General features: G+C 41.0%; 1 protein-coding gene across 6 annotated transcripts in view; it reads left to right on the top strand.

The window, feature by feature from the left end:
- NHSL1 (NHS like 1) overlaps nt 1-15,849 on the top strand; it is a 265,999-nt gene that overhangs the window by 235,462 nt on the left and 14,688 nt on the right. For 4 of the 6 annotated variants that reach the window (XM_084622654.1, XM_084622656.1, XM_084622659.1 and 1 more), the window contains 3 exons: nt 448-579; nt 10,577-13,990; nt 14,567-14,696. In XM_084622654.1, the coding sequence (XP_084478780.1) occupies nt 448-579; nt 10,577-13,990; nt 14,567-14,696 (3,676 nt within the window). The remainder of the gene's footprint in view (nt 1-447; nt 580-10,576; nt 13,991-14,566; nt 14,697-15,849) is intronic. The other 2 variants (XM_084622655.1, XM_084622657.1) reach the window with 2 other exon arrangements.

Genomic DNA, 15,849 nt, shown 5'->3' with positions numbered 1-15,849 from the left:
AGGTTTAGATGCATTGGTGGAGCTGCATGAGGAAGCTAGCATTAGTCCTGCCATCACAATGTCTGTCCCTAAATGAACAGTATTAGTCTTTCATTTTCCGGGAGCAATCAAATTTGCTGTCTTCCCCACAAAAAACAACCCATAGTGGGGCCAAATTCAAGCCTGATGACTTTAGTGGAATGGTACTTGCTTCAGTCAGATTTGAATTAGGTACAGGGAGTCAAAAATCTCATATACCATGCATCTTTCTATAATGTACATGTTCCTCAAGCCTTATGGTGACGATATGCTGTATCTTTTCCTTCAATGTATACCTTCACTGTAGGACTGAGCTAACATCATTTATTAATGCCTTTTTTTCATTTCTACAATGAGCTAGTGGAAGAAAGTGCATGATGTCAGCGTGCTTGAAAGTAATGTTGCTTTGCTTGTTCTACTACACATTAGGGGAGAATTTCGACCGCCAAGCCAGCATTCGGCGGTCTCTAATTTACACAGACACTGTGGTAAGACGGCCGAAGAAAGTCAAAAGGAGAAAGACTATTACAGGAGTCCCTGACAACATACAAAAGGAGCTAGGTATGGCTCATCAGAACTGTATTCTGTCACTATTCATCTTCACTGCTTACCATTACTAGACTAATAACATTTACCAGTGCTTATGAAGCCAATACAGTCTGATAGCCTATTAAAGTTCCAAATAAATGTGTGCCCTATTGCAAAAGGCATGTTAATTCAAGCCAAATCATTTGTGCATCTGGAAATTAAAGCTCTTTGTTTGCTGATTTCAGTCAATTGAGGGGAACACATTATTTGAAAAAGGTGTGTACTGGGACAATCGAAATCTGCAGGGATGTAAAATCCATGCATTTAGAATCTTTCTACAGATTTTGCCCTATGCTCCAGAATATAAGCAACCATTTAAATAAAAAATGAAGTGTTTAGGCATTTTACTTGTGAAGAATGCATTACCACTGTCAACCAATTAATGGTTGTCTTACTGGATCTGCAGCCTCTCACATTGAAACAAAAATACCCAAAGAGCCATCCAGTTCCTCCAGTGTTGTTCAGACCTAATTGTGACCTCTTAAATGCCAGTATTGTTACCTATTTCATTGGTCGTGCTTGACATAGACTAGACATTTAGTAGTAGATTAACTAGATGTTTAATGAGAACACTTCAATGTCCTGATGTTCAACTCCATTGCATGTTCCAGAGGAACAATTTTCTAGTCAGTGCCAACCACCCTACTTAGGGTTGTGATCTTTTTCAGATTTAATAAATTAGGGATGTTTGAAGGTGGTGGACTCTGGGTTTTGGCAAACCCTTTCAAACTTTTTTGTAAAGGCTTATAGAACTAGTCTGAATAAACAATTCTTTATTTTTCCAGTCATTTAAATCCATGCTTTTTCCTGTTTTAAAGAGAATTGTTTTCTAAATCATAATTTTTTAGCCAAAGGGAACTCCAGTAATTATATATTAAAGTTATAAGAATTTCCCAAGAACGGAGGTAGTGCCATAAAGATGGTAATATATCATGTGTTGATTCTTTCTTTAGATTTTCTCCCTCCTGCATTTTTTTCCACCCATTTTTCCCATTCTTCCGTTTTTCCCCACTCCATTTTTCAGTCTTCGAAGCAGAACACCAAACTTATGATGTTTGAGACTGAGTAGGTTTGAAATTGAGCAAAGCAAACTCACCTGTCCGAATTTCTGACATCATAAGGTGTCAGGCTTATAGAAACTTGAATTGGAGAGCTACAGGGAAACCCAGGTGCAGTACAAAGTGGTGCTGTAAATAGAGCTGTTCCCTCAAAATCCATAATGAAACAATGTCCCAGTGTGGGAATCCCACCTTTCTTTTTGCTACCAGGCAAGATTCGCACAGCATAACACTGTATTGAATCTTCACATGGGCAACTTTATATTACAGCACCTTTTGATGTTGTGACGAAATGACACCGTTTTCTACCTATAATGATTTTGAGATTCTCTTAATGTCCTGAATGCTAGGCTTGTAGGATGCAAACCAGACCTGGAAAAGTTGGATTTGTGAATTCAGAAATGAGTGGCAACCCGATTAGGAAGCACTGTGTGGAGGATGTGGTCTTTTGCATATTATGTAAAACCAAAACTCTGGATATGTGTGCACATTTTGTGCCTTTATTTTTACCATCTAAAATGATTGATTATAATTTACCAGCTGAAATAAATAGCAAATACAGATGGCATCTGTATTATGCAGAAATCTTCCACAAATGTCTTAAATGAAGGTTGCCTTTTGCTAGTTCTACTTTTAAAAATGTTGAGACCACAGATTTTATGGACCTGATTCTTTGTTCTTATGTTTCTGTGATGTGCTGAACACAGAAACAGAAGGGGCAGGAGTAAAAGGTGACTTTAAATCACCTTTCATTCCCTGCATTTTCTCAGGCTGTTTGAAAATTTGTTTGGCTCCTCACTTAAGCTACAGTAACCTCTGGGCTGCTAATCTATGCTCTGGCTGCAACAGCTTCTTATGGACTGTCCGCTATGTCAGGATAGGCAGAGCACAGCCACACGCCTTGCGCTGGGAGCTGTTATATTAGCTTCACAGAACCATTGTGGCAGTTCTGCACCACACAGGGAGCAAACTTACACTAGGGGGATTCCCTAGGAGCCATTGTTGCTCCCTTAATGCCTAGCACTTATGCAATTTTAATAGGAAATATCAAAACACTTTTCAAAATAGGTCAGTATCATTATCCCCATTTTACAGGTGGGGAAAGTGAAGCACAGAGAGGTGAAGTGACTTGCCCAAGGTCACCCGCAGTAGCAGAGTTGCGAAAAGAACCCAGGTCTCCTGAGTGCCATTCTGGTGCTCTGTCCACTAGGCCACACTGCTTCCTTGCAATAGATGCATGTAATCCATTCTGTTTCCCTAACCCTATCTCAAAACAAACAATGTCTTGTTAAACATACCACGGCTCATTTTGTTTGAATGTGGATCCAGATCAAATCCAAATCAAGCAATTACATTGTGCCTGTCTACATTTTCCCTGTGGTTTCAACTGAATAAATCCCTCTTCATGTCTTCCCTAAAGACTTGCTGTGAATGGCTACAATGTTTATACAAGAACTGAAATCTCTGGACACATCAAAGTTGCCATGCACAAGCTAAATAATCAACCCATAGCAGACTTGTTACATCTTATTTGTTCTTCAAAAAGAAACAGAAATATGAGATTACCTCAAAGCTCTTATCAGAGTGGACTATTTCTGTTTGTTGTTATGGAGCTGGAAAAGACTCTATAAGGCTGAAATGTTGGGGTTTTCCCTGTTTCACTGTTTTCTTTTGATGAATAAAGACAAAATATAGCAAAAGTCTTTGTCTGTTGTATATGAACATAATAGTTTTGGTGTGCGTAGTGACTTTGAGGCCATTGGAATTTAACCAAATATTCTAAAAGGGAACACTAATTGCACCCATGAAGATCCCAATGGAAAATATCTTTAAATATTCATATTTTGGAGTGTTGCCCTTTTGCCATTTCAACGATGAGCAAAGTGATCCTTGTACATAGTCTGTAAAGCACTTTGAGATCCTTCTGCATGAAAGGTGCTCTATAAATATAATATATCTCATGATGGCCCTTGACTTGTCCAGTAAAATAGTTGTTCTCATATTCACACTGGCCAGATTCAGAGTATTAGACCCCTAACAATTTAGAGATACCACCTAGAAACTGCAAAGGGACTAATTTTAAATATGTTAAACAATACGGTTGCTGAACAGTAGCATCTCTTAAAACTATTTAACAAAAAGGTGGGAGGCGACAAAGGGTGTTAAATTTCTACAGACACTAACACCCTCGATTATTTTTACATAGCTCTAAATTATCTGCATCAACTACATAGAAACCATAAAACTTAGCCTCTGTGGAGCAAAATTTGAACAAGAGACAAGAAAAGGCAAGAAAAGTCAGAGACAAATGATCCAAATCAATGTACCTGCATGACTTAGCTTCACTAAGGGCTTGTCTACACATACAGCCATTGTTGCCCTTAGTGAAGTCGCTGCCTACACCGACAGGAGAGCTTCTCCTGTCAGCGTAGGTACTCCATCTCCCCAAGAGGCAGCAGCAATGTTGATGGGAGAAGCGCTCCCATGACATAGCACTGTCTACAGCAGTAGTTAAGTCAGTATAACTGCATCGCTTGGGGTGTGGCCTTTCCACACCCCTAAGTTATGTAGTTATAGTGTCATACGTTTGTAGTGTAGACCAGGGACAACTCTCTCTGTCTCTCTCTCTCTTCTGGATGTGGCATTACTAAAGCAGCTACTTTCCATCACCATTTCCTTTATCACACTCTAATTCTTCTCTGGATGTCAGGATGTACCTTTTTTGGAACTGGTGAATCTGGGTTACACCTGTCAGGAAGTAAGAACATTCCCCTCTTTCTCTTACAGAAGGGCAAGTATCAGGGAGAATCTACTGGAAGACTCCCCCTCTTTTCAGCTCTTTGTAAAGTTCACCTTCCTTTTCCTATACCTCTAGGCTGTGGACTGGACCAAAGACACCAACATTTTTTCACATTTTTACAGTCCTACTTAACTTACTGCGTACATACTCTGAACTGACTCCTTTATCAGGGATCTAGCCTAACCTGATCCAATGCTGCCTTTACCAAGACCTGACGCTGTCTTGCTTGTGGATAAGCTTCCGCCATAAACCTGCACCAAAGCAGTTCCAATGCGCTACTTACTTCAATTATTCCAGGCTGTAGGTCTCCTATGCTCCCTCCCTATATCTCTGCACCAGTCCTACAGCATGAACCACATCTAATCCTCCATTATGGGAAGCAAAGCAGGTCTTCCTTTGTCCCAACAGGGATAGGTTCAGTACAGGAAATTGCTTTAGAGTTCTTTCCTTGCTTGTTTTTCCCCCTCACCACTTTTGTCAGGCTCCACACACATTCTGATTCTTCGCCTCTGAACAGCCTGGCACCCAGCCTCTGCCCTATTCTGGTCCTGGGGAAAAAAACTCTCTAAACATACTATTCTATCCATTGCTGCTGTTCTCACATCACATCTTCAATAACAGCGTTCACAACTCTTTTTAACATAAGGTCCAATTGAATGTCTCACAATAACCTCCCCCTTTTTTTAAAAGGAAGTGGTTTTAAGGGCCAGAATTGAGATCAGGTGCTTTTCTTTGGCTCCTGTCTCTAGCATTTGTTTCCTGATAGGTCCCCAAACACCAAATCTGTTTGTGACAACCCATCAGTGGTCAGGATGGATATGTCTGACAGCTGAATCCAGAATGGTCACTCAGCACCTGCTTTCTGGTAGGGCAGATCACATCACTTGGTTCTCACCAACTGTAAATGTTCCAACTGACACTTTTTAACTTCTTATAGTTGGAACTCTTTCTTGTAAACAACAGCTGAGAGAAAACAATTCCTGTGAAGTCCCAGGTAATCATCTCAGAAAATTTTGAGCAGCTATGACTGCAAATGATACTACGTTTAATAAGTAAATCCATAGGTGTTTTGTTTCCTGGGGGATTCAACTCACTCCACCAAGTTCCTGAGCCCAAGTAATTGTAGTATACTTATAGAAATATTTTTGATTTGCCCCTGATCTCTTGCCTTCTCATCTAGAACTCCAGATGACTAGAGGTTCTACAGATATGTATAGATTCCATGCCAGTGTCAGGGAACTCAAGCCATGGGATTTCAAATCCTGGTTGTCTCTCAATGTCTCTATATATACATATCCCACATAGTCCTCAGAGAGGATATTATTTCTTTTAGGGTCACTGGGCATTTGTGCTGTTCACTGGTGGTATTTCTGATAAGGCTGCAGCTTCTTCTGAATGTCATTGAGATACTTGGTTTTGGGCTTAATCCATTACACTTCTATAGTACCATTCATCTGAGGGTCACAAAGAGCATTCCAAACGCTAATGAATTCACAGTTAATAACACTCTTAGGAGGCAACTAAGTATTATCCCCATTTTGCAGATGGGGCAAGTGAAGCACAGAGAGGTTAAGGATAATGACCTTGCCCAAGGTCAGGTGTTAGATCAGTGGCAGAGCAAGGAATAGAACCAAAGCTGCCTTGATTCCCTGTCCAGTAGACATTCATCCATTAAACATTCATATTTTCAGGAAGCAGTGATGTTTATAAGGATCCAACACTTTTTAGCTGACAGTTCTGTGGAGTACTGTGGGATTTTTTTCCCCCATCAAATATCATAGATGCTGTATGGAGCACCCAGTGCAAATTCATGTGCTTGTAAGTTGATTTTTGTTGTGTAGATATTCTATCTCTACAAGTGCCCGGGGAAAACATAGAGGAGGAAGTGACTCAGGCTGCTCACATGTGATAACAGGGATAGTGCTGGCACTGCACATGCCCCATTCCTTTACCCAGCTTACCACGTTTGGAGAAGGCCTAGCAGTAAGGCATAAGTTGGGCTAAGTGAGAAGTGCATGTGCTAGAAATAATCATACAGCCAGACACAGAAGGTTTGGAAAGAGAGATTGCTTATACAGTGGTTGAAACAAACACAATATTTTGTAACAACAATATTACTCCTTTTTCTCTTATCCATCTCTTCCGTTTGCACCCCGTTTTACCTCAGAGTCCCGCCTTGTGATGATCCTCAATTAACTGTGGCTGCTCTTTGTCAGAGTAATCACTGTAGAGTAGCATGAGGCTCTCCCAGCTGCATTTCATCGAATCCTAGGAACTTAAAGGCAAACTCTTTTCTCAGATCTGCATGATTAATCTACAATGGCTAGATGTCTTGGTGACTATCCAAGTAGCCACTAGAGTCAGGGGATACTGATCTCTGTCATGTGACAGGGGTATTTACCTTTGTAAACCTGTCCCAGGTCAACTGAGTCTCTATCCAGCACTTCTGATTGGAACCCTATAAATATATGAGCCCATCTTGACTTAGATAATCAGTTTTCTCTATTTGCTCTTAAATTGTGCCCTAATTGAGCTGCCTGATTAATAGTCCCAGTAATTCCCAGCCTGGCAACAGGTTGATGGGTAGGATGCTAGGCCCAGGGTCTCTCACGTGGTCATGCACAGCACTAATCAGCAAGCCAGTGTGCTAGGCACCACCATTTTAAACCTCCAGACATGATGATGATTATTCTCACACCGCACTTGTGCAACATCTGTAACTGAATTTCCATTTCTGTAAAAAAAAAAAAAAATTGCTGATGTCTGCTTAAATACCTCTACAACCAGATGGGCTTTTAGCTGATATGTGGTATCCTTCCAAAGCTCAAATTATCTTCCAGCATTTCGTGTAGTGGCAGACATAACTTCAACCTGTTATTAGATTAAAGGTTTCTAAATTTAATATTCAATTAATGGTTTGAAGTTTTCCTCAGAAACTCCTGCTGAACAATACACATTCTAGCAGCTGTAGCAACAAAGACAGTTCAGGTTAAGAATTTTTGGAAAGCCTTCATAAAAGTGTGTAAGAGACAATCTGGCATCTGATGAGGAATTCCAAACAAACTGGGAAACAACAACAAAAATTTCTCTCCAAAGTTCCACCAAGCTGGGGTTAACCCACAGCATTTTAAGCGAGGCGCAGTGAGTTCCCACAGATTTCCCTGCAGATTTCTGTTGTCCCTGTACAAGAAATGGAACTGGAAACAGGTACATAGTTGTGCAATTAGATAGGGCTCACAATTTCCGTTGATTTCAAAGGGAGTTGTGCACTCATCTGAGGACAGAAATAGACCAATGCAATTTCACAATTTGTCACTTTAGTCCTTCTTTTTAACAGAAAATTTTTAAAACCTCAAAGTTATGTTCTCGTTAAAAACAAAAACAAGACACTTTTCAGAATATATTACTTGAAACAATTAGCCTACATTTTAAGGCCTTATCCATCAGCTGAAGCTATGTGAGTGGACCCTTGCATCTGCACAGAGTGCCCCTGATTTCATTGGGGCTACACACTGGTTGCCTATTACAACTGTGGACCCTCAATGAAGTCATGGGACTCTGCAAGGGATCTGCCTACATGGAGCTGATTGTCGTACTGGGGCCTAAAGTTTTAGCTACCTTGAGTAAAATTTTGCACTTCTTGCATGTGCATAAGGACTGCTAGATTAGGCCCTAAATTGTCCTGATATTTTTTTGTTCCAATCAGTTTAAAATTTCCATGCATATTTACAGTAAATAAATTTGTCCCAGTTACTTACACTATAAAATTCTCAGCTTCTTGTCTCGGGTCAAAATCTATGGTGTTGTCCTGCTTTGTGAATGGTCCTGTTATGCTGAACATTTAGTTTCCCTATGTGTAACATTTTAAACAAATGTGAAGTGTGTTTCCATGTATTTTTAAAAGTTGCTTGTGTAGAGGAACAAATTTAGCTTATCTTTTTATATCTATATATATTGAAAAGAAATTATCAGCCAATCAGAATGCAAAGATACTGTATACCTGCTGTGATGCATAACTGCAGTTTATTCTCAACAGTTTCCTACATTCTGTCTTATTTGTCCAATCACAACTGCTATTACTCTGTCATACACAAATTCCTTATCTCTATCTCTAATAATAATTGTCACCTGGTCACATCACAGGGGCCGGGATCTTTGTGATGTCTACCTTTGTGTTTTTATAGCACTGTGCAAAACAGGGCCCTGACCCGGTCATATAAATGCAAATAATAAAAATATGATTATTGTTGTTATACGGCTCTTTCAATAACTAGACTCTGATGATACAAATCTGTTCCTTGATTGGCTGCTATAGTCTGTCGGCTCTGATAGGCTCATGTACTTAGAATTTTCAAGCTGTTTGCCAGCAAAGAATTATCTAATTTCATTTCTCATTCCCTTGGCTGAAGCAGAAAAACTCTGCATTTTCATGAGAGCAGAAGAATCTACACACGAGCAAACAAAATGGGCTTAAAAGGGCTTAAAATTTACTTTTTTGCCTTTGAAAAAGTAAAACAAATTCAGCCTTTTATGTGCTGCTTTCCCTTTAGAAGCATGACCCCAAGTAATACCCTTCCCTCCTCCTCCAAATACTTTTTCAGTCTGATAGATGCCAAGAATAAGAATAATTGAATATGCTTTAAACTGTATTTAAAACTGAATGGGGAAAACACTTCTTCTACCAATCCAGTTGTGTTTAGCAAATAAGAAAGAAAGCAGGTAGTGGGAGAGGGTGCCAACTCAGACACGCCACTGGGTCATTTCTGAGAGCAGCTTGCAGGCAGGAGTTTTAAAGCAACCACTTTCCCTCTGTTCCAGCTGTTTTTAGTGCCGTAGCAAGAGTCCAAATCTGTAGATGCGGGCTCTGAGACTCACCGCAATAGGTTTTAAAAGACAGTGTAGACAGACTCTTTCCTCTGCTGCCTCTTCCGTTTGCAATTTACTGTAGTAGCACAACTGCAATGGGGATTAAGAGCCCTTCCAGTCCAGTTTTAAATGCTGTTTAAAGAACAATATATATGGTGGTAATTTTTTTTTCTTGGCACAAAGACCTATAAAGGTATAAATGTATAATAACCTGATGGTCCTTTCTGTTGATTTAGTAATAGCTGTATAGAGGGCTTCTAGGCCCTGCAGTAATACAAATAATAAATAACTATGATGATATATCTTGAACTAATACATTCTTCATCCTTTGACTTCCAAGTCTGTTTACCCCAGGCTATGGTATTTGCCTCATAAACAGGTAGCACAGTGGTCTTCAGCACCTCTGTTTGCTTTTTAAATAAGGGATGTGGGTATTTGATGGTGCTGGTCATTGGAAGATCATTGGTTGAATTATTTTTCTTGGTTCTTCCAAACCCTTCCCCTCCTCCTAACCCCTCCCCCCCCCGCTTTCTTCTTTTACTGTATATACAAAATAGTTCCACTGGGAAATGGTATTTAATCCTTTACAGATTTAGGGAATATTTTATTTTTATTGCTTTCATTAAACATTTGCTTTATTTGTGATACAACTCCTCCCACTGTCAATTCTTTAGCCCACACAAAGATTTGAAGAGATACTGGTGCCTTCTGAAGGACTTCGAAAAGAATAGTGTTTAGAAACAGCTTAGCAGATTTTAATTTTTTTTTTGAAGAATTTCTTTTCTTTATTCTTTGTTTCCCAAGATGTTAACACAGAACCAAGATTTCCATTTCTCAGGCTTTTGTCTGTTCCTGCTGCTTCCCTTCTGGAAGTCGTGTAGTATTATTTGGTGTGTAACAAAGTGGGTTGCTGTGGAAATTATTATCGTGTCATAAATAGAAGATGTCATGTGGAATAAGCAGTGGGAACACACAGGATTCCATAAGCTAACAGTCCCTTGTAATAAAGAAAATGGGAAGAGAAATGTAGAAAATATACAATACATAGGCAGAGTTTGTTGGTACTGCATGGTTTTTCAGAAGGCACGAACATCTTTCCACAGCTGTATAACCTCCAAGGGCAAAGGGAACAATGATCTAATAATGAATGTGACATATGATGTCTTTTACATTAATAAGAACATGGAAATAGTGAAGTAAATACTTGTATTTTCGAGGGATAATTGTTGTTTTATTTTGACTCCAGCAGTTGGCACTGGCCAAAGTGACTTCCGTGGGCATTCGATGTATGTCCCAGATCACTATTCCACATTAGGGAGACTAGACAGTTACCGCTCTGCTATGCAGCGATCTGAAACCAAGGACACCAGCTGCCAGACAGAGGAAGTCAAAGTTGTGCCCCCTTCAGTGAGAAGAATACGAGCACAGAAAGGACAAGGGATTGCGGCCCAGATGTCACAGTTCTCCAGCTCATCTGGAAACATGTCTGTGATGAGTGATTCCGCTGGGGTCATATTTGTCTCTCGCCTAAATAACGACATGGGTTTTCATAGCCTGCCTCGACCTGGAGCAAGAGTGTCTCTGCAGTCACTAGAACAAAGGCAGAGCGTCTCTAACCAGACAGAAGACATCACTGGCACTTTGTCACACCAGATAAGCAAGTTGCAGGTTGATAATAGTGTGGTCCATATAAGGAATAACCCTAGGACTGGGACACTGCCAAGGCCAAAGTCCCAAGAGGTGAGAAGTTATGAGAGTGAAAAAGCTGCAAGCCCAGCATGTGTGGTCTCTCCTCATGCTACACATTCAACCAGCATCATACCAAATGCCACGATATCATCCTCTTCAGAAGTTATTGTGATTCATACCACCCAGAGTGCTGGACCATTGGATAGTAAAATCACCAGCTCACCTTCCTACACAAAACCCAGAGACAGTCCTATTGCCAACAATGCAGTAAGCATGAAAGAAGATCACCATTCTTCTAGTGGTAACTGGAGTGAGAGCAGCTCAACGCGCCACTCACAGACCTCAGACACTATCTCGTCTAATGCTACCATGATGCTCTCCCTTGGTGACTCAGCAGTATCTCTCAGCGCTCCAGGAAATGTGGAGAATGGGTCCCAAAGTCTGAGTGATAGCTGTAGAAACAATCTCCCTTTCCAAGGCCACTCCCAGGATAGCGATGGCAGGAGTGAATCCAGTTTTTCAGGGGACAGATCACAAAGCAACAGTATAAACAGCACAGAGCACTGGGTGTACAAATCTAGAGAAAATGATGAGACTCCCTCACACAAGCCAGCCTATGCCAGTGCAGGTTATTCCACTCCTGTAAGCAATGTGAGTAGCAGCAGCCTAGAGAGAACTTCTGTCAAAGAAGATTCAAGTTCTCTGTATTCACTGGACCATGATGGCTACTACACTACCATGCATTTGGACTCTGGGCTCAAGTCAGGTAAACTTTCCAATAGTAATAATGGTTTTGGAAACCCCAGGCACAGTGTGATTAATGTTTTTGATGGAAATGAGAAGAAAAATCAAGACGAACGGTCAAGCAACAGTGACAAATCCCTCATACGAAACATATCTTTGAAAAAGGCAAAGAAGCCACCTCTTCCACCATCCAGAACAGACTCTCTCAGAAGGATCCCAAAGAAAAAAACCCAGTCAAGCGGACAGGTACTCGATGAAACACTAATCGCTACCCTCCAGCATTCACTGCAGTTAAACCTTCCATGCAAAAATGGTAGCTCCCCATCCCAAAGTCCATGCAGTGATTATGAGGATCCCTGGGTGCTGCGCTCTCGCAGCCAGAGCTCCGTGAGCGCAAGTAGCAGCATGATGTCCACAACAGCGCCAAATATGTACTCTCTCTGTACTGTCACCCCATCACAGAGTGACACGAGCAGCATCAGATCAGAATATGCTGACCAATGGGGTTACTACAGTGACTGTGCTGGGATGCCAGACGATCAGTTCAAACGCCCAGTGGCTCGTTCTGCAAGCACTACAGCTATCCTCAATGATTACAGCATCAGCCACCTCAATGACGGCTCAAGGGCTTCTACGCCCCAAGTGGCCAGCGGACTGGCCAAACCAAAGAACACGTCTCCAGAGAAGTCTCACAGAGTCACATCACCATCTAGTGGGTATTCTAGTCAATCAAATACACCCACAGCACTTACTCCGGTGCCTGTGTTTTTAAAACCCAAGTTGAAACCGAAAGTGCCTGAGAGAAAATCCTCTCTGCTATCTTCAGTATCCATCTCTTCATCCTCCACTTCTCTTTCTTCTAATACATCTACTGAAGGGAGTGTGAACATGAAGAAACGGGACCCAGCCCTGACCTCCCTTCCTGATGCTGCTGGTCCTCCACCTCCACATTTCCCTGATCATCCTCTCCCTCCTCCGCCCCCTGCCCCAGCAGATGGAATCGATCTGCCTCCACTACCAGCCTCTCCCAGCTTCCCCCCACCCCCGCCAGAAGCTGTTATAAATTCTTCCTTTCCCCTGAGTGGTCCATGGTTTCCTTCTCCAACACAGGAAACGTCCTTCAGTCCTTTTTCTGCCCCTTCTCCTCCCCTTCCATCCCCTTCTTCCTCCATTTTCCCCAGTGTAGTACTTCCACCAGCACCGCCTCTTGACTCCAAACTGACACAAGATGCAACTAAATTCACACCATATTCTTTTAAGACATGTAATCAGGATGATTCTGGCTACAGGGCAGTGAAACAGCCAGCCAACAAGCAAGACTCCAGTAGGCCTGTAATGCCCTTAATAACCACCAAAGCACTGCAAATGGTACAACTGAGGTCTGTGAAAAAATGTACAGGCGCACAGACTGAACAATCAGCTGGATCTATTTCTGAAGCCAACCCTCAGGAAAAAGCAACTATAATTTTCTCATCACAGCCTCCTCTAAAACCATCTCTTTCACTAAGGCTCAGTAACAGCCTGGATGAAGAGACGAAAACTCATAGTCCTTCCTTCAAAAGCTTAGTTCAGGCTCCTCTTCAGAGTTCACTTCCAGATCTCAGTGACAGTGCACCTGAGACCAGCAGTGGTCAAAATCCTGGAAATGCAGCAGGTCTAATACAAACCTTTGAAGCTGATGTATCAGGAACAAACACTGAAGAAGCACCTCAGTCTCCTGTGCAGAATGAAAAATCTCACTCTGGCCTTATTAGTACACCATTTCAGATGCCATTGGGGTCTCCGAGCAAGACTCAGGGTATATCACCAAACAAGAAGCCACCTCCTATTTCCAAGAAACCCAAACTGTTCCTCATTGTGCCACCTCCGCAGCTAGATTTTACAGCAGAAAAAATAGCTAACGTGAGTGATCCTGTCAGAGGCATATCAAGTCCAACTAGGAGAGAGATTGCACATTACGAAGAAGCAAAAAATTGTCTTACAGATGGACTCAGTTCCAATGAGATGGACTCGGGCAGCTTGGTTCCTCAGGGCGGAGCTGCTGGTTCCACCTTCTTTGAAACAGTGGAAACCAATGTCTGTATGGTACAGCCTGCTGCATCACCAGTTCAAGAAGCTCCCAAGCAGGAGCAGCAGCAGACCACTTTGGATGAAGGAAGCAGTTCAGACAGCAATGGAGACGACAGCAGTAACACTGACAGACATCTATCTCAAGAGGATGAAAGTGGTAAGTCTCTCTTTTTTTATCCTTCAGGAGAAGCAGGAGCTAGTTTACTGATGATGGGGGGGGGGGATTGGGGGAAGTGTGATAGCTTTCAAATTTTCACCCATAGAAAGGCAGGTGTGATACTAGACTAAAAATCATAAGGATAATTACAGGGCTCGGATTAATCCCTGATAAAGAGTCTCTATCTCCGTCTTACCCTCTAGTCAGAAAAGCAGTGGAGATACAAGCAGTATTTTATTAACCACATCATCTGTTTTAAAAATCCTAGGAAAATCTGATTAGATTGAAGAATTTCGGTGACTAGTTTTAATTGAAGCCCTAAAAAAAAAAATCTTAAAATGTAATTTTGTGCTGTGTATATGTAAACAAACATAGGCATCTCAGACACTGCAGTTCCCCCCCACCCCCAAAAAAATTGTGAAATCAGAGAAATACTGAGAAAACAGTATGTTCAGTACATCCCTTCAATGTTTCACTTACTGTAGTGAAGAATGCAGAGGGATGCTTTAGCAGATAATGTGCAGTTTGGGACTCCGGTGACGGCCTATCTGTATTTTTTTTATTCCTTCTGATTAGCTGAGGTGTTTGAGACAGACACAACAAATAATTCTTCACTGCCAAGCAACAGTTACAGGGCAGGGAATGAGGAAGTGGCAACGCCAGCTAGACCGAGAACTACTGAGGATCTGTTTGCAGCTATTCACAGGTACTGCAGAAGTTGCCGTCCACTAACTCTCTCACAATTCAGTTAATAGTCTCCTCCAAAGAAACCTAATTTTGATCATTTTTGCTTTTACTACAAAACCCTCTTTATTTTCTAGTAAATATCTGAAGTAGGAAATCAGTAATAAACACAAGAACGTGCATTTTATTGCTTTATAATAATATTTAACTAATTCCACATTAAAAATTGCTCACAGTTAAACCAGTTTTGATAACCCTACAAATCTCCTGACCCCTGAAAATGTCATGTTACACCTTGTTTATATTGTATTATTCTTAATCTGCCTGATTAACTTTACTTTTGCTTTCTCTGTGTATCTTTTTGTTTTCATTCCCTTTCCCCTTCATCCCTTTTACTCTCCTTCGCTGGTTATATGGTGCAGTTTGGGACAGAGGCTCAACGCTAATGCTTCATGGCAAGCGTGGCTTAAACTGGCAAGTAACATAATATGTTAGTCATATGGAAAAACATATGACAAGTGTGGATTATAGTTTGCCATAATCCAGTCTGAAGTGGGGTATTTTGTGTCAAACTGGTTTAGCAATGAAGACTGCAATACAGATTCCATGCATCATTCCCCTGTTTAAAAAAAACCCCAACTCAGTAGTTACCTGATTTTTCATTTAGTTTTTTTTAGATTTAAAAAAAAAAACCCAACACTTCAGTGAGAAGCAGGTACACCATTTAACCCAGCAAGTAGGCAGAAAAAAATTACCTACGATTGGAACAGTTGAAGAACTTGCATTTGGAATGTGTGGGGTGATGGTGCCATCTTATGGCCATGTAGTTTTCTTCAAAACACATATGGGCCAAATTTCCAAAGGGTCATTGTAATTGCTTAATTGCACTCACTAGGAGTGTAATTAATCAGTTTGTGCACACAGTTTGTGTGGCTTTTCCATCACAAGTATTAGAAAAGAGGAAGTCTTGTGGCTAATGCATATGACTAGGAATCAGGACACTCAGGACGCATTTATTATTTCATTTGTGAAATAATCCTCTCCATCACAAAGTTGGCTTTCCCTAACTCTTTGATATCCCTTAAAAAAAGAAAATTGTGATATAATGCCTGAAGCTGAAAGAATTATTGTACAAAGGAAATACTGGTTTCTTGAGGGCAATATTTTACATTATA

The sequence above is a fragment of the Lepidochelys olivacea genome, assembly GCF_965140295.1.
Source record: "Lepidochelys olivacea isolate rLepOli2 genome assembly, chromosome: 3".
In the NCBI taxonomy this organism is placed as follows: domain Eukaryota; kingdom Metazoa; phylum Chordata; order Testudines; family Cheloniidae; genus Lepidochelys; species Lepidochelys olivacea.
The sequence above is the reverse complement of the archived record's forward strand: the minus strand, read 5'-3'. Positions and strand labels throughout refer to the sequence as shown.